The sequence below is a fragment of the Falco rusticolus genome, chromosome 1, assembly GCF_015220075.1.
Source record: "Falco rusticolus isolate bFalRus1 chromosome 1, bFalRus1.pri, whole genome shotgun sequence".
NCBI lineage: Eukaryota > Metazoa > Chordata > Aves > Falconiformes > Falconidae > Falco > Falco rusticolus.
The window spans coordinates 120,599,514-120,619,637 of NC_051187.1; the positions used below are offsets into that span (position 1 = coordinate 120,599,514).

General features: G+C 40.7%; 1 protein-coding gene across 1 annotated transcript in view; it reads right to left on the bottom strand.

Moving 5' to 3' along the window:
• Positions 1–20,124, bottom strand: part of FAT4 (FAT atypical cadherin 4) — a 150,934-nt gene that overhangs the window by 15,944 nt on the left and 114,866 nt on the right. The window contains exons 9-12 of the mRNA XM_037398243.1: positions 13,706–18,055; positions 6,342–6,446; positions 4,322–4,629; positions 413–498 (exon numbers count right to left, since the gene is read on the bottom strand). Coding sequence (XP_037254140.1) covers positions 413–498; positions 4,322–4,629; positions 6,342–6,446; positions 13,706–18,055 — 4,849 coding nt within the window. The remainder of the gene's footprint in view (positions 1–412; positions 499–4,321; positions 4,630–6,341; positions 6,447–13,705; positions 18,056–20,124) is intronic.

Genomic DNA, 20,124 nt, shown 5'->3' on the forward strand with positions numbered 1-20,124 from the left:
CATTAGGCAATAAGGCTCATTCCTGTTTACACCACAGTGCAGACTACCCATGGCCATATATTCCTCGTGTGCCACCAGAGCCTAGGGACAGAGATGGAATTGAGAACAAGAATTTCTGAACGAACACCTTCTCATGAACAAACTCCATGCAGAAAAGTAGCTTGAGTTAGCAAGTAGCAGTACACGCAGAAAATTTAACTTGCTTCTGCAAAGATGAGAGAAAACATTGCTTGGGGCCTCGCCTTTATATGCCTCTGAAGGAGTGCAGCCAGGCTATCTGTCCCTTGCTCGAGGCTGGCTAAGGGCATCTCATCAATACTGCAACTTTCTCTGGCTTTAGAGGGTGATTACTTTTTCATTTTACTTTTTGTTTCACTCCAAATAACCCCTCCCAACATGAAGAATTATTTACCAGTCGGTAGAAACAGCAACATTGCTAACAGTGCAGTAGCCTGGCTCCTGGTCCTCAGAGCAGGAATCCACCGTCAGTGATGCTGCCTGCAAAAGCCACATGCACAGATATGTTGAATCTTACAAGGCTGTAGTCTCCAACCACGTTAAATATTAAACATATTATACCAAGGACTTGGCTAGAACGGAGCACTTGTATATTACTATGTCACTTGGGATCGCAGGGTCCTTCACAGCCACTGATCAACTGCATTCTGCATCAAGACAGCAAAGACCAAGATGTGGATATTACCAGAGACTGAGCTAATTGACTGCTTCATACAGAGAATCAGTTAACAGAGTTTTTAGATTTGAGTAGGGCTTCTTTTGTGTTTGTTTGCTTTACTCCTTGAAACTGCAGTTATTTTGGCTCATACCGTATCTTACTCTTGATCTGAATAGAGAGCTGCTCCCTCTGAGCACAAAGGGCACTCCTTCAGGGGCTTGACCGTGACATTAAACATATTGCTTGAACTTCACAAAGAGCGCGTTACAAAAGCTGGGAATGCAAACGCTGAAATTACTAGGTAAAAATAATAACCAACTGCTCACTAATACTCAAAGAGTAACCAAGTGGATTTGATTAGGGTAACCCTTAGGCTGATATATGTCATGAGGGATGTCAGCTGATATGGGTGAAACGTGGATACCTACAGTGGGACCAAGCTGACATTGAGAGAAGTACCAGGCATCACCAGCACTCAGAGCAGTCTTCCTCTCTATTATCTCCAAGCCATCAAACCCCAGACAATGGGGTTGCCTCATTACCCATCAGCCATTTACACTAAAGGAAATCATGGCACTTTTATTTATAATCTCTCTAAAAGTCTAACCAAAGCTTTCACTAAAATCATGAAATAATTCCTGATGATTATAAAGGGATTTTTTTTTATTTTATTCCTTATTTAGCAAAGAATTCTACCCACAGCAATTGATTAATAACAGATGCGCTGGGACAAAAACAACAAAACACCAGCCCTGAAGGTTAGCTATTCCTTAACACAAATTTTCAGGAAAATGAACCTAATCTCCAAATTGTATGTATCAGCTTCTCACGTTTCAACTGGATGTGTGGTACAGTTTTACAGCAAATTTAAATCAAACGCCACTTTTAAAAATGCCTTGGTTTATATTTTGATTTAGATTACTCTACAGGAGCTGAGCAAACAGCAATAGCTATCAGTACGTCATTACTCTGCAATGGCTTTTTTTCCTGCCTGCAACTAAGTTCACTAACAACGTCCTGTTGAAATCCCTGTAGATTGTCCATGCTATTTCCAAATATATACTGTGAGCTGACACGTTGTATTGACAAAATAAATCCATAGCTCTTAGCCCTAAATCATGCCCTAACAGTACGCCTAAATTGTTCAATTTGCTGTTTTTAATGAAAGCTTATCTTGACTTTCTTTCCATACATAATGAGCAAACTGTTTCTCCCGAGAAACACCAGTCTGCAGTTCCAAAGCAGATTATAGCCCTGTATAAATGAAACAATTCATAGAAAGAATAATAAGCTGGTTGGTCTGTATGCCATCACATGCAAACATATTTTCCTTCAGAATATCAACAACAAAAAAATGAAATGAGTTTTTTGTTCTTAGCTCAATCAGCATAATCTCCCTAACTTACATCGCTATGTGCTGTGAAAGCCAAGCTACAGCCCCAGCTGAAGGGCTAGATATTTGAGAATGTATTTTACTTGGACCAGAGTTCACACAATTTATTTTCTAATGTTAGTCAAATGTTCCTGCTTGTTACTTAAGCATTACTCTACGGTTACCTTGCCGCATTATGAGACTTTCTATCCTGTCACTCTGCAATAGCTCAGGACTGACAACTTAATGATTTTACCAGTTTCCGATAAAATCCCACTGTGCTGTAGGAAATGACAGATTTGGAATCCTGAAGGGGGGCTATTTTATACAGTTCTGGGCACCTGGGAGACATTTTTCCTGCAGCAGAAATATCTAAGACACAGGCGATTCTTTTCACATACTGTGTTTGTAAACAGCTGACATTACTGAGAAGGTTTAAACATTTTTAAAAAGTAATAATCACACAGGTATAGGTTGTCTTAGATGTTTGCTGTCCTTCATTGCATTCAATTGCTGAAGTATTCATAACTGAAAACTTCTGTAAAGAGTCTTTTTTTCTGTTATCACTTCTATAGTCCAGCCCTCTGCAATATCTGCAAGTAAAACATTTTCCTGCTCTATTTTTTCTTATGTGTATTTCATTTATTTGTTGCAATTTTTAATGTGTGCTCCTATAGTGAGCCATTTACGTCTTACTGATGGAAATACCACACTAATTTAGTTACTAAAATGGGAACCTGGTGCCTTTCAAGATTTAGGTGCCCTTCAGGCTTTAACATTTGGAAGCTGTGATGCAAATTATTAACTATCTGATATTAAGACACAATAAAACAAAGTCATTACTCAACATCACAATTATCCTTCATCTTATTTGTATATGTAACTCCTGCTAACACACACAAATTGGCTTTGCAAATCCAGCTGAAGTCTAAAGCATTCCCCCCCGCCTTCAATAAAGGGAGAAATCGGGTGTTGCCCCATGCAACTGAAATGCAGTCCAGGCTCAAGGCTCTCGAAGAGAGAGAAAAAAACCCTCCATTAGGAAGGTCAGGAATTAACCCTGGTCCTATAAAGAACTTCAAACAATAAAGTCGTAAATCCCTCTGCTGCTCTTGGGACAGCTGTGCCTATGGACATCTCACCCCATACCTGAAGCTCTTCAGCAGCGTGCTCTGAGCAGAGCAGCTTAAAAAGGGCTGTATGTCAGCAGCACTGCCTTCCGCAGCAGTTTGTGATGGGAAACCTCTACAAGGACTCAGGGGGAGCCACACTGGGTAGAACAGTTTATTCCTTTATTCCCTACCTCACTTCTGGCTTGAAATAGAGAAAACAAAATGTGGAGCCCCAACCATATATAATTCTTATATGACTGTAATTTCAAACATGGGAAGAATATGGGATTCCACGTGTGCTAGCCATTTCTGTCTGAGAAAGGAGCTGTTGGGCAATAGTTACTGATTATGGATGGCAAATAGATTTGATTTCACTTCTAACGCAAACACTGTGGAGTCAAAAAGCTTGGCTTGAACTCAAAGAGCATTTGGTTTATGTTCTGCTCTGGAAATATTATTAAAAAAGGAGAGAAGAGGAATAGAAAACATCTACTGGAAAAAAAATCCAAAACCACAAAGGCAGGAGAGGGGTCAGAGTAGCAGGCATATGGCAATCAGTTGTCCCAGTCCAGTTTTTGGCAGAATTCCTCCCCTCAGATTCTTTCTGGGGGACAAAGAGAAAAGTAGCTCACTCCCTTCTGCCCCAAAAAAGCCTTCTCATTGTAGCACCTTTGAACTTTTTACATGTACGCTACCGAGGAAAAACAGGTTACCAGTCTGACAAGGTTGGTAAAATCTCTGAACTAGCTCAACAAGGTCAGGGATGTTTGGAATTTCAAGTTTGTCCACTTCTATTTTCCAAATGTTTAGAAAAATTATTTTGAGGCTTTTTGTAGCTACCATGGTTAATTAGCCTTCTCTGATATTCATCCCTGTAATCTGCATCAGGTAATTAGCCTCACGTGTAGCAATTTATTTCACTTTTACAGTACAGGGCATTACACGTGTTTTTTTAATTATTATTTATCACCATCATACTAAACAAACCATTATAGGTCTTCGAGTCAGCTGGAGTAAGACAGAAATGTGGGAAGTTTTTTCCAAAGTTGGAGTTTCTGCTAGCAAACGCAACGTTACTAATTTTATGTTCCTCTGAGTTCATGTGGAAGCCAAAGTGACTTGGCTGAACTTGTCTTAAATTCTCATTTTAGCATTTCTTACCATTCCAGCCCTCCGGGCAATAACTGTGTGAAATTGTCCATCAGACACCTTCTTAGTTGTGGTAAGCTTGTACGTGCCACTGCCAAGATTGTAGGAGAATCTCAGCCTCTCGTCTACTATTTCCAGGGCCAGAAATTCCGCCCGCTCTCCGGTTTGGTTATCATAGTTATACAACATTAAGGCATTACTTTTTATAGTGGCAAACTTTATATAGATGTAATTATTGTTTGGATCCATACTGGGAAACTCCATATACGACAACTCTTCAAATCCGTAACTGTTCAATTCACAATGATTCCCAAAAACACCTGGAAAATAAAATCCGGTATCAGACAGGTTTTTTCCTCACTCTGCATTCCCCCAGACACGAAGGACTGATGTGCTTGCTCTAGATAGGGCCATGACACACAGGCTCTTCAAGAAACCTCGAACGTGTGACTAAAAATATGCAACTTGAACAGAAGAATCCTATTACCCACAGGTGGGTGTTGCAGTATCTATATCTAATCTTAAAAACTGAGTTAAAAACTACAGTTACATCTATTGAAAAACAAAGTACATTTCATTAAGCTCTATGGTTTCTTTAGAAAAAAAAAAAAGTGAGTTTGACAGCTATGTCAGATATGGTTGTTAGTTATCATCAGGCATTTGTTAATCCAGTTATGGAAATAAATTTGGAACCTGAGCTTATTTTTCTCTTTATAACTGTTATCTGAACAATTTCTCAATCGGTGGTTCATTTTTTTTTATACTTGTGATACAAGCATATGTGTGATTAAAACATTATGCCTTCTCATGTTTTTATTGATCTGAATATTTTGGTGCATTCTACATATTTCTTTTGAGATCTGTCATACAGTTTCCCTTGATATCTTTACTACAGTGACAATGAGAAAAAATTTACATGATTTATGAATGTCAGTTACATTTACAATGGACCTTGACTGTATAGGAAATGAATAAACTCTGAGGAAATGTAAAACAAAGGAAATAAGAATAAATATGCTTTCCCAGGTTTATTTGGGTTTTGATTAATCTGTTGCATTTATGTTCATGCTTTTCTGCATGAACAGCGACAATTCTGGATTAATATGCATTCAGAACCAATCTTGCTGCAATTATAACATGGTACTTTAAAACGTCTGTGTTGTTTTATGTCTTTATTGGGTTAATTCCACAAACCAGGTTTGGGATAATTAAATTATAATTGTTATTAAACTATCTAGGCAGTGCTACATGCTTCTCTAATTCTCAGAATAGCACTCTGGCTTTGGAACTCAGAACTTTGTTAACGTACAATAAATTGACTGGGCAAGTACTGGTGTGGGATAACAAAGCTGCTTTGATTTGGTCTGGCTCTCCTAATCAAATCTACCAAATATAAAAAAGCCAATTTCTAATGTTGTGCTCCTCACAGGCAGAAAAATGTGGGTGCTCTCTCATTCATGTTTTACAGATATTTTGACAAATTATGCAAATTTCTCAAAAGGAAACCAACCCTCTTCACTCAGTATCACCCCCAAGTCCCTTTTCCCAATTTAATATTACAACGACATCCTTGCAGTTTGTGAGTGTGTAGGATGCAAGAATACTGATGTCATTTACAATAGCCTTACTCTTATATATATATATATAATATTTATATAATAACAGACTAATAACAAGTGTCTTTTATTAGGCAGGAGAGCCAGCACTGCTCAAAGCCCTCAGCGTGCCCTCCCCAGCAGCCACAGTGACCCCCCACTGCTGCCACCTGCTTCCATCTACCACCATGGCGGTGGGAATATCAGCTTCTCCCTCTTACAGCTGGGGAAAAATGGAGAGGACAGGGCCAGGAGATGACTCACACCTGCCCATGGACCAGGATCCATGTACCATAAACCCATATACCTATAAACCCACATATCTATAAACTCATATATCTATAAACCCATCACTTTTATGCGGGTAAAAATAAAGAGCGATTTGAGAAATATTAATAAGGAAAGGGAAGATCAGCAGAGAGGAGAAGCGTACTCACCGAAGGGGCAGTGGCAGTAATACCCCTCCACCCCGCTCTGGCAGGATCCACCATTGAAACAGGGGTTGCACTCGCAGTAATTCACAGTGGAGTCGCATGTTTTCCCTGTGATTAGGGAATAAAAGCAATTTCCAGGTCAGAGTATTCAGGTCAATAGGAAGGTCAGGCTGGTACGTAGGTAACAAGCTTATGAATCAATGCTCAATGCATAGCTAGGAGGGAGGGTGCCAGGGACCAGCTGTGGCCATTGGATGGAGGGAGCAAACACAGACACGATGCTGGGCTCCCAGCCCTGACACAGGCACAACACACAGCCCAGAGGAATTAACTTCACTTTTCAAGTGTCTGATTGTAATTACCTCATATAGACACTGGTGGTTTGGTTGATACTTTTTTGTTTGTTTGGGTTTTTTTATTAACTGTTATCCATAAAAGAGAGATCATGACATGAAAGGAGATGCTGAACTAAAAGGAAAAAAAAAAATGAATTTTTTTCTCCCTGTTGAACGCAACGTACTCATTAGTGTGAAGGAGATACAGGCAGCCCTTGCTGGACCCTGTATGAACATGGCATGCTGAACACAGGCTGCTATTGTACATTATATATTATTTTTCTTATTTTTCTTCATCAATTACAATTACAGTCCTTCCTGACTCAGAAGGACCACAGTCCTCTGGAGCTAAAACAAGTTATCCTGGGTACAGTCCTTTCCTAAGCAGACACTGTCACGTGTGGTAAATATTATTCACTGGAGAATAAATTGAAAACACCTAATTCATTTCAACAAGGAAGGGAACCAAAAGAAAAAAGTGAAGATTTTAACAGATGCTGAATACTGACAAGGGGATTCTTTGTTCAAAACTAAAATTTTCTCTGTATGGAAAGATTAACTACAAAAGTATTGGTCTTCACTTCGAAGTTCTTCGTTGCTTAGCTTTTATCCAGTTAGCAACACTTCCACTCCTGGTACCTGCCTTTCTCCTGCCAGCAGTGCCGGCCTTCGCTGCCTGCTCAGCAAAAACTTGAAAGTGTCATCATGTGTGTCCCTCATGTTTCTCTGCAAAAACTGGTCAAATCAGCCACGCTCTTCCAGACTCCTCCTCGAACTTCGCGTAGGCCAGGATATATACACACAGAAAAGCCTAAGACTGCCTTAAAGCTTCTTATCGCAGTGATAATTAATTATTTTATTCCTCACATCATATAAATATATCTTAATACGTTAATAAATACAATATACGTTATAAGTTAAAAGTACAACATGAGCTTGCATAGAGTGTGTCCATTCTTATATGTCACATGCATCTTACAATTCATATACCTCACATGACAGCACTGCACAATATGCAGTCCTTAGGGACTGCTGGTCCCTAAAACTGCAGAAAATTAGGACTGTGCTATATTAACTGCTTGCTTTTTCAGAATTTCACAACTTCACTCACCTAACTAAGAAAACCTCTTCACACACACACACATACACACACACACCCTCCCCCCAACTTTTCTGTTTATCCTAAAGAAGTCTGGGGGCCGTTCTTCCGCGTGAGCAGCAGCCCTCCATGTGTGACTACGAGTAGGATGGAAACCAAGCGCTGGAGGATTCCTGTGGTTAGTATGTAACTTGTAGATTCACCATAAATCCAGGAAACATTTCCAGTGTCTGAATCTAATTATGCTTTGGGGGTATGTATTTGTATTTTATTCTCTAATGGGCATGACTGGAGGATGAGCTAATTTTTTTATGTTAGATTTTGTTGTTTTCTTTTAAAATTGTGGTACATAGTACAGATCTTTGACTTACTGAGCAGAACATGTAGCAGGAATGAGGCAGAGATGCTTAAAATAGCTCAGTGATGTTTCTTAGTTTTCACAAAAATCAAGCGTAGCTAATAAGACTTGTTTTTTTGCAATTCAGTCTAAATTATTTTTCTCAGCTAACATTAAATCTGGCTTATTTGCCAAGTCAGCAACAGAATACGGATATTTATTTTAGCTGCACATATTTTACCCAGTAATACAAACATCTCTGTATTTAACGATTATTCAAACAATTGATGAAACTGATTACAAGGTGTGTTTAGAATCACAGAATGGGTTGGGTTGGAAGGGACTGTGAAAGGCCATCTAGTCCAGCCCCCCTGCAGCGAGCAGGGACATCTTCACCTACATCAGGTTGCTCAGAGCCCCGTCCAACCTGACCTTGAATGTTCCCAGGGATGGGGCATCTGCCACCTCTCTGGGCAACCTCTGTCAGTGCTTCACTGCCTTCATCATGAAAAACACGTTCCTTATATCTAGTCTAAACGTACCCTCTTCTAGTTTAAAACCATTCATCCTTGGCCTATGGCAACAGGCCCTGTTTGCAATTATTCTGACTGTTTTGATGCAACAGAAGTTGAATACTCTGATTTAAAAATTCATCAGAGCTATTAAAACTTCTGTTTATGTCAAATGAAGAAATGTTGGCTGTTCTTTGCCGTTCACTGGAGTGCTAAGGACCTGGGAAAAAATATATTTATCTACATTTGGAGGAACAATACAACAAAAGATTGCAGCTTATTTTTCCTCTTCAAATGCATCTTAAGCATGCATATCCTAGAAAGCAAGAGTCCTTCAGCCAGATAGCGGCAGGACAAAAGCATAACTTGGGAATACTGTTCTAGTTGTTCTGTATACAAATTTAAAATAAATCACTTTGATAAAGCAAGATAATTTAAAAAAACTGGTAAACATACGACGAAAGTTATAAACTAGAAACTGATAAATAAATAAGTAGATAAACAGTATAATGTAATGTCATGTAACTACCAAAAGAACAGAAACTTATTTTTATTTAGTATATAACTCACTTTTAATTAAAAAAGAAATAATTCTGGTATGGACCACCTAAAACTCTTAAAGAAATCCATCTTTCGTTCCTGCTTTAGGATAATTTTTATTTATACCACTTCTTTCTTCTAAAAGATTCCAGCCTTCCTGAACTACTTCTCCTATGTGTATCCCTCCAGGCAATCTTACCTACCAATTATCTTACATCATCTTCTTCTGAAGAGAGTTGCTCCTACAAAGCCTCATTCCCTCTTTTCTGCAGAATCCTGAACTTCATCAATTAATCCAAATTTCCTGCTACCTTCAGATCTTTGGTCAGTCCCTCCTTAGACTCCTCCGAGATGGAAACTCGTGCACTCCTCGTCCATCCTCTAAGGAAAGGTCTCCATGTTTCCAGCTATTGGCAGCCTGCATTGGTTACTCTGCTGAGATCCGGTGAGTTTCTATCAGCACCCGGTTTTCAGAGTTGACAGACAACTCCACACTGGTGGGGTGTTCAAACTGCACATTTCTTACTCTTCCATTTTCATCCAAACCACGTTCCTCCTGTGCTGCTACTTCCCCCTCTATCAGCATTGCCCAGACTTGATCTCCAGAAGTGGATCTTCCTAGACCTCTTAACAAGGATATATACTCCAGAAATAATGGAAAAAGTTAGGCTGGAGGGACCCTGGAAGTCATGATGTCCACCTCCCATTCAAACAAGGCAACCTTCAAAGTTGGATCAGGTTGCTCAGGGCTTTACCCAGCAGGGCTTTTCTCTGCTCTCTCTTTTCTTGACCGTGGGGATTCCTCCAGGTAAGTTGCTGTGATACCAGTTACATTGTACTTGGGCCTGCAATTTATACTAAACTTTGACTTTTTTCTTTTAACACCTTAATCTTCTAGCAAGTAGAGCCATCCAAGGTGGCAGCAGGTTGTCCTACCACTTTCCGTTATCTCCCTTGCAGCATGCTCATGCTAGCTTTCCAGTACCTTAATAAAAGAGCGTGTTCACTCTTTTATTGTAAATAAAAGTGTGTATTGTAAATAAAAATGTAAAAGAGTGACGTCCAGCCTGATGTCCTACCAATTTCATGGGTTACAGACACAGTAAGGTGTGTTACTAAAGATTTAGATTTGGAATAACAAAACATAGCTTGCAAGCCCATTGTTTTTGCTGTTCTGCCTAAGATACAATGCTTGTATTTAGATACTAGTTTTTGTTGAGAGATTAAAAAGAAACAAACCAAAACCACAACCACAACCCCCCAAAAAAGGAGTTTTTGAGAGGGCTGTTTTTCTTGAGCAGAGAATTTACACAAGTACTAGGTATTTTGAAATTCTCTCTTGCACAGATAAAACAAATCGTTCAAGGAACCTTACTAGATTGAAGAGGGTGAGAAACTGCCACTATGCATAAAAGCATCCTCATCTGAACCCAAGTCCTCAGTTTTATGCTTTCCAGAAAGATAATGCCAATTATCTTAAGCTTACAAAACGAGAGCAGTTGTGGTTTCCCAAGGTCACTTTCTACTACAGCCTGCTGATTTAAGCTTTACAACACAAATTTAAGAGTAATGTTCTGTTGAGTTTATAGATGTCTTCTGAGCTGAAATACTGAAAGATCCGGGGTATTAATTTTTGTGTCAGAAAGATCTTTTTCTGAAGACCTTGAAAATTAGGGTAACACTCAATAATTGATAACAGACAACATTCAGCATTTATCATTCATCACCTCAAGCTGATGATATCACATGCAGGGGCTTCTGCAAAAATCTAACTTCCTGCAATTATTTTTTTTTTAATTGAAAAATGTAACAGGAACAGATACCAGCTGAATGCTCTCAGGTTAGATTTCAACTGATTTGAGAGTTTCAGTTTTTGTGGTTCTCTGTGTCCATCTTTTAAAGTGGTCATTCTAATATTTTAATCTTGCAATTGAAACAATTTCACAAACCGACATTCCTTCATCTTAATGAGTCCTGGAAAACAGGAAATGAAGGGTTCAAAGGAAGGGCAGACAACTACTGTAAATCACAAAGTGTATTCCCTCCAGAAAGTGATTATTTTAAAAACAAACCTGATCATCATTAAGAGATGTAATTATAACAGATTGTTTAAACCCTAATGATGTTGCTCTGAGGTAATCAGTCTTTATAATCCTATTCAGTGAAAAGAACTGTATTACCTTTGCAGCATGATGAAGTGAAACGCAGCTGACAAAACATAATAAATCAAGGAAAAGTAAGACTCTCAGTTTTCAGGTAGGCCATTATAAAGGTCTACAGCTCAGGTACCCTAATTTACAGTGAACAGAGAGTCTGTCTCAGAAAATACTATTTTTTACTTTTATGCAGTACCATGTAAATATTTTTTTACCAAGCATGCAAATTCAATTATAAGACTATACTTTCATTCCAAGAGAAGCAGTAAAGCTATGTATATGGTAAACTGAATTAGAAAGCCACTATTTCAGATTATTTTTTTCTTTTTTGCTGAGGCACTTAAGTTTTCTATTTGTAAAGAAACAGTTTCAAGATTTATTTTTACATTCATCATGGCTATCTTTTATCATATACGAATCAGGATTAAATGCCCAAGCAGCTGTGTTCTCCTTCTGTTGACAGTATAATAATGCCATAATAGTCTCTATGTCAAGCATTCTCAGTCTGTATTCTGACATTTGTTTGCAGAACCTATTGAAGATTAAATTTGCAGAATTTCAAATATGCTTTTGCAGACATAAAATGTCTAAATATACTGAATATTAACTGTGATCTTATCTAACCAGCTCTGCTGATATTAAACTCTGAAGAGTTTATGGGTTTTAATTACATATTTTAGTGCCATATTTTTTCTGTCTCTACCAATTAATCTCCAGCCATTTAAATAATTCTTGATTCTGCAACTAATCCAAAAAGATCTGACTCCCAAATAGAAACGTCTGCCTCAGTGGCAGTCTATTTTGAAGTTATTTGTGTTGACAAGGAGTTTAAGAAAGCTCGTATCAGATGCCACATTTAATTCATGGCGTGAAAGAAATCCAACACTTCAAACCGTAAGAGTCTTTCATCACATTTTCTTAGTTAAAATATTCTTTTTTTTGAGCTTGTCACATGTAGAGCTTGATTTTTAGTTGACATAAAGGTTGAACATTAAGATATGAGCTTTAATACCAGAAAAAAATTAGCTGGACATTTCTTTAATGTTTCAAATTACAGGCTAGAGGCTTATACTATAGTATGCTGCTAGAGTTAATGAAGTGTTTTACTTCATTGTAACAGCAAACATATGCCCATGTAATCTCTGGTGCTAACAACCTAAAGAGTTACAGGGCATAGGCGCCCTAGAATTACTGTGCCATGCTCATGGCAAAATAATTTGATGTACTAATTCCACATGAAATAAAATCCTGGATTGGTAACTTAATTAGAACTGCTTGTCAGTTAACAATAATTGCTCCTGACCTGAGGCTCAGTAGTATGTTTGTGAGCATCACACAAAAGATCCCATCAGTGTCCTTTATACCAACAGACCTTTTGTGCTGAATATGTACCCACTGGTGTAGCTGTGCTTTAAATGAAGTAGTTAAACCTTTATTATGAAATTAACTTTCTCCTTTGCAATAATGTGTATCACATCCCCTGTACTAATCTGGTTTAAGAAAAAAAACAAAACAAAACAATTGCCCCTCCTGACCACTCCGCTGGTTACAAATGAGTTTTGGGGGCAGTGATGGCAAGCCCGAATAGCCACAATGTAATGAGCACGGCTGTGCCAACCTGGGCTCCCTGGGGCACCTGCTGCACAGAAATACTCCTTAGAAAACATCCTGAAAGCCTTACCTAGGCTTTGGTTAGAGGTTTGTTATGATGTCTGCAAAAAGTGGCCAAAAGCAACAGTTAATATTGTCCAGACCTTTCTTCCATATCATACTGATGACAACAGCAAACATCACCCTGCTTTTCTAGGTATAAAATGTTATGTTTGAAGGTGTAATAGATATTAGAGAAAAAAATACTCAGGGCAGGTAGGAATGCTGCAGACATTTCTGCTGTTAATGAAAAAAAAAAAAAAAGAAAAAGGGACAAAATACAGAACAGACATGCTTGATCATTTTGCCTGAATTCTGTTTTTTCCCATATCCTTCATCTGTTTTCTGTCTTGTGTGACTGTAAGCAATTTGGGGCAGAGGCCGATTTTCTTGCTTGGCACGGTCTTAGCAGACCTGAAATGCTACCGCGAAATGCATTACAGTAACACGAACAGAAAAATTAAGCACTGGAAACGGTTCCTACATATTTAATAAATTAAAATACCTCTTTTTGAAAGTCTTTCTGTTCTAATGCAAATCAGGTAAGTGCGACTTGCCTGAGGACAGAGCTGAAACGAAATAATACCGCGGGGCACCTGGTCTTCTGAGTTTTCACAACTACGAATACCACATTGGGTATGACCTCTTCACCTATCGGGGATGCTCATCTTCATACAGTCTTGCACTAAAAAGGCACGTTTCTGCCCTCCTCCATCTACACAAGAAGTAAAAGCATACCTGTATACCCAGTTTTACAAACACAGTTGAAGCTTCCTGGGAAATTCTGGCAGGCAGCGCCGTTTTTGCACGGGTTGCAAAGGCACTCGTTGATGTCCCTCTCACAGGCCATGCCAGTGAAGCCCTCTGGGCAACTGCACGAGAAGCCCCCCACCAAGTTGTGGCAAGTCCCGTCGTTGTGGCAGGGGGAAGGCAGGCACTCATTGATGTCCGTTTCGCACAGATTCCCATCGTACCCTGGCATGCACCTGCACACGAAGGGCCGGAGGGGCTCGTTGGCCACGATAATGACGGGGACACTCTCGCGGCTCTTCAGAGCCGGGCTCACCGCCAACCTCCTCAGGCAGCTCCCTCCATTCTGGCAGGGGCTCTGCAGGCACCAGTCGTGGTCCACGGCCTCGATCCGCACCCCGCTCTGGCGGAAGAGGACATCTTTAATGCTCTCAAAGAAGGTGGCCACGCCACTGGGATTCACGTACTGGTTGTTGCCACGTTTGACAGCCGCCATTAGGAAGGTGTGGTTGCTCTCCTCGTACAGCCCATAAAGCTGGACGGCAGTGCCGAGCCCCGTCAGCTGGGAGCTGGCGATGCGTAAGAAGTGGAGATAGTGATTTGTCAGGAAATCCCGCACGCTGTGGGCACTCAGGCGGAGGAGGATGCTGTTGTCAATGGTGGCGTTGCTGAAGCCTGTGAAGAAAATCCGGACGCTGCTGGTGACGGCACCGTGCAACCCGTCATTGCTGAGGACGGCCAGGTCAAATGTGCCATCCGTGGACCTTGCCTGCGAGTGCAGGTCGCAGGTACCCCCGGGAATGCTGAAGAGGCTAGCAACTCCTGAGGTGAGGGAGCACTGGAAGCTGTCTAGGACATCTGGATCCTGTGGCTTTACATTGCCCAAAATTCCACCTGGGAAGAGGTTGCCATAGTAGTGAACAAAGATTTCTACTGTTCTGGGCTGAGACGGGTTGTCGTTTTGATCTATTACCCTGATCTGCACAGTTCCTGTGGAAGACATCTGAGGAACACCAGAGTCTCTTGTAATCACTGACAGGTAGAAATCACTGATTTGCTCCCTGTCAATCTCTCTCGTCGTTGTCAGCACGCCAGCGGTGCTAAGGCTGAAGTAGCTGGTTGCTGGGCCAGTGCTGAGCAAGTAATACGTAAAGGGACCTTGGTTTGGAGGCAGATCAGGATCAGATGACTGAAGCGTCATCACAAGAGTTCCCGCGCGGTTGTTCTCCATCACTTCTCCTTGGCTGGTGGACAAGGTAGGGCCATTGTCATTGATATCTTCCAAAGTGACCAATAAAGAGGCGCTTCCTGTAGCAGACGGCGTTCCCGAGTCGATGGCCAGCACAGACAGGTTGTACACAGGCAATGTTTCTCGATCCAGCTCTGCAGTGACCGTCACCTGTCCTGTCTGTGGGTTGATGGAAAAGGCGCTGTTGTCATTGCCAGACCCAATGAAGTAAGAAAACCGGCTCCAGCTCGGTACAGAATCTGAATCAAAGGCACTCACAAACGTCACATGGGTGCCTGGAGGAACGCCCTCGCTGATTCGTATATTGTAGGTTCCTAAGGTAAAAACAGGAGGATCGTTGGCATCCAGTATAGTGATATTAACAGTCACTTCATCTATATCTGCTCCGCGAATGCTCCCAAAATTTTTTGCTAGGACTTTCAAAGAGATTCGTTCTTCTTTTTCTCTGTCGAGAGGTCCTGAAACGTAGATCTGGCCGCTTTTCTCATCTATCTGGAAGCCTTTCTTTCTGCTGCTGCCAAAGATAAGGTAGTGGACTTCTCCATCAGTTCCCATATCACGATCACTTGCAAAAACTTCTCCTACAACAGTACCTTTGGAGGCTGCCTCAGAAACCTCAAAATAATAAAGCTTGGACACAAAACGGGGCACATATTCATTTGTCCCTTCTAACTGGATGTTGACACTAGCAAAGCTGCACCTCTCTTCATCTGGAACATTAAAAGCCTTGACTGTTAAATGGTAACTTTGTTTTGTTTCATAATCTAAAAAGCCCTGGGTGGTGATCGTTCCTGTATTGGGGTCAATGACAAAGAGGTCGCTATCTGAGGACTGAATAGCATATGCAACCACAGCGTTAGGTCCAGAGTCAGCATCAGTGGCATTTAAACAAATAACAGTTGTCCCACTGGGGGCATTTTCTAACACGTTGGGAAAGTAGTCCTCAGGGCTGAATGCTGGAGAATTATCATTCACATCAATGACATTAACAGTGACACTGCAGTAGCCTGTTCTGGCCACCCATCCTCCATCCGTGGCGGTAACAACTAGCTCATGCTTTTGGCATAACTCAAAATCAAGTGGTTTTGCTAGTGTCAGTGTACCGGTAGTTGTATTAATAGCAAAGATACCAGCCTCATTTCCAGAGGAAATATTATATCTGATTAACCCGTTCATAGCGGCATCTCTGTCTCTGGCTGAAACCGTCCGGACCACTGTACCAACAGAGTGACTCTCTGGGACAGTAACACTCATGCGGCTTTGAGAAAACTCAGGTGTATGGTAATTTTCCTCTGTTACTACTATTTCAACAGCTACCTCGGAGGAGAGTGGAGGATTACCTTTATCTTTTGCTTTCACTTTAAACAGAAAGTTTCTGTTCAAATCAGCCATTAGTGAAGATGACACAGAAATCCAGCCTGTACTCCTGTCCAGTCTGAACTTATTAGTTTTGCTTTCATCAGATATAAAGTACTCCACTTCAGAATTCAAGCCAAAGTCTTTGTCATCCACCGCAGTAACTTTAATTAAGTTTGTGCCGACCCTCACATTCTTAGTAACAGGAGTAAAATATTTATGAGCGAGGAACAGTGGTGCGTTGTCGTTGCTGTCTACTATGTTAATGGTGACGGTTGTCTCGCTCATTAACGGAGGACTACCGCGGTCTGAAGAAGTAACGATGAAGCTGTGCCTATTAATGTTGACATTGCTTGAACCGCTGGAGTTCTGGTACCTTAAATACTGCTTGTTGAAAATTTCCCCTGTGGTCGCATTAATTCGGAAGAACTCAGACTGGGATTTTATGAAGTAGAAGACTTGACCGTTTGACCCTTCATCGGGATCGGTGGCTGAAACCTGGCTGACCTTCAACCCAATCCCAGGAAGCTCGGGACACTCCAGGTAATAGGATGGCTTTGTAAATCGTGGGGCGTTGTCATTGACATCCATGACAAATATGGTGACATCCGTGCTCACTGTCCACCCAGAGTCATGCGCAGAGACCCTGATCCTGTAGCGGTCTGTGTCCTCCCTGTTTAATGGTCTGCTGATGGTGATGTCCCCGGTGCTGGGATTTATGGTGAATGGGAGACTTGTATCCCTTATGGAGTACCTGCTGACCGCGTTCACCCCAATGTCTTCATCTGACGTTGTGACTTGGGTTACTGTAAAACCCAGAGGTGCATTTTCAGGCACGGAGGCACTGAATATCTGGGAAAACCTTGGAGCATTGTCATTTTCATCTAAAATATTAATGATAACTTTGACGGTTGTGCTCTGGAGCGGGGTGCCTTTATCCGAAGCTTTTATGGTTAGTGTGTATCGAGACAATTTCTCCCTGTCCAAGGGCCTGATGCTTCTGATCTCACCAGTGGCTCGATTGATACTGAAACTATTTTCTGTATTGCCCTCGATTATTTCGTAATTTAGCTGTCCATTTAGACCACTGTCCCTGTCGACTGCAGCCACCGTCAGTATCTTCCGTGGGGACAGGTTCTCCACTATTTCTGCAATGAAGGGATCTTGCTTAAACTCTGGCGCGTTATCATTGACATCTATCACCGTCACTTCCAGTTTCTTATACGAGGAAAAGGGAGGAAAGCCTGTATCTCTGGCCTCGATCCAAACCACGTATTTCTGTATGGCTTCAAAATCTAAAGCCCGCCCAACAGAAAGCTGTCCTGTCACCTGGTCCACCAGGAAGGTGCTGCCCAGGTTACCACTGGCGATGTAGTAAGACAAGGAGCCTCCTCTGGCTGAAGATCCAGAGACGGTGGTGACAAGCGTACCGACTGCTTGGTTTTCAGGAAATGTGAAGGTCTCCTGATCCGCTTGAACACGAGGAAATTCTGCTCTGTTCACAAACCTCACGGTGACAGTTGTAGAGTCTGTCTTGGGGTACCGGCCGCCGTCCCTAACATGAACAGAAATGGTGACTTCGGACTCTCCTGCCAGTGGGTTTGCAGCCAGGATCGCCCCCCTCGCTGGATCAATGTGGAATTTCTCGGAGTTTTTCCCCACAAGTGAATAATGGAGCTCAGCGTTGGAGCCGGCATCTGCATCGGTGACAGTCACAGCGAACACGAATGAGCCTGAAACAGAGGAGAAAGTTAGGGCGGTTCTTTAATGAATGCACCGATTGCGGGAAACATGATACCAGCTTTTCGCTCAGAAGCATGCCTTGCAGCAGTACGCTCTTCCTTAGGCTGCACTGAAAATGAACTGCTTTTTTCACAAGATGGTAAGTTCAACAAGGGGTAAGTGAGTTTATGAGCCTGCAAGACACGCACACAGCCAAAAAGTCTGGGTTTAAAAAGTAGGTCACTGCATTCAGAGAAATGCATGTACAAGATGTCAGTGGCTGCACACTCATCTGCACTGGAAAATGGACCTGCAAGTGTTTGCAAGTCTACCATCCCATTTCTAGAACATTCACATTATGAAAGCCATAAATCTAATAATATTAAATGTTATTTTGATTTTATTAAATTACTCATAGTTTATTATCCATGTAAAAAAACAAAAACAAAACCAAAAAAAAAACCCCAAACAAAACAACCCAAACCCACCTGGAATTCAACAACTATTAAGGTTATGTAAATGAACAGGCAGCATTCATGGACATTTACCCTACACACCCAACTTCCCTTGCAGCCCCTTTTCCTCCTATTCCCTAGATGCTGCTCCTTCATCCCTAACAGCTCCTTGCTTCTGATTTTGTAAAAGTATTTTGAGGACAGTAACTAATGGGGACTACGTTTTTAAAAGCATGCTGATCCTCTGAGACAGAGTAAAATCATGTAGAAAACTATTGCACACTAGTGCAATAACATGAATATACTATGTTTCAGGTCTTTTGAATTTATGCTTTGCATACAAGTTTAACTATAGGGACACCATTTGCATCATCTTCTATATCTGCAAGGAGAATCCAGGGTGCTCTTTTGTACCAACTTTACAGATCTAATGCACGGCACGTCTTTCAAATTTGACACTGTCCAACTGATTTGCAGAACACTCTGTTGATGTTTCACTGGTACTGAAATTTAGAAAATACCCACTTCTGTATAAAAGTCATGTTGTTTTCGACCTCTTAAGGCAAAATCATTTACAGGCAGGAATGACTTTGACAGCATCCCCTTAAAGCTGTACTTCATGTCACCGTTTGTCATGTGCAATGATTTGTACTCCAGGGCATGGCATATTTAGATAAGAACAGTATTCAAACCCCTGTGAGAAATGGGACAGGAAAAAAATTAAGATTTTTACTTCAGTTAAACTATATGATTATTATTATTATTATTATTATTACTACTAGTAACTCCCCCTTTTAAACTTGATTAAAAAATAACAAAGAAATTAAGCTTTTTATTTCAAAATGTACACTAGATATTCTGTGATTGGAATAAAAGCAAAAGTCTTGATCATGTTATGAGGGTTTGTTCTTTTTCTTGGAATTGTCAGATGCTACATTGGACTGCAATAAAGTTGTTGTTTGGGTTTTTTTGGTTTTTTTTAATGGATGTCATGCCTGCTAGTAACATCATTGTCAACAGCCTTTCAAAATAATGTGAAAAGATACTGACATTTCCTTTTAAACAACAGTGACTATCAACTGTGGAAGCTGCAAATACAAAAGCACATGCATCCCTAGGTTTTTGCTAAGTTAGAACCAGAGCAAACATAGCTTAGCTGTTCTATATGTTTTTAGCTATAACGGGTTTCAAACAAAAAGCACCCAAGAAGATATTGCCAGAAAACATGAGTTAAACCTGTGTGCACTCCTCATTAAAAGCATTTAAAGAAGCACTCCAAAAACAACTGCACAAAGGCACTGTGCCCTGGCCAGAATACACAAAGATTCACCAATGCAATAATAAAATAATTTCATAACGCTGTTCTGGAAACATGGCAGAAATGTAAACAGATTCATTCTTCCATAAAAAGGAGAAGTATTTGCAATTGTTTATAATTTAGAGAGAAAACTCAAAACATGGAAATAAGCCCTTTTTTTTTTTTTTCTTTCTAAAAGAAAAAATTGTTTTGTAAACCACTTGTCTTGGAAACCTTTCTATAGGCATCACATTTCCATGTATGTGTATGCATCTGAAAACACACAGCGTTGCCAACTTCCACAGCCAACCACTCTGACTGCAGTTTG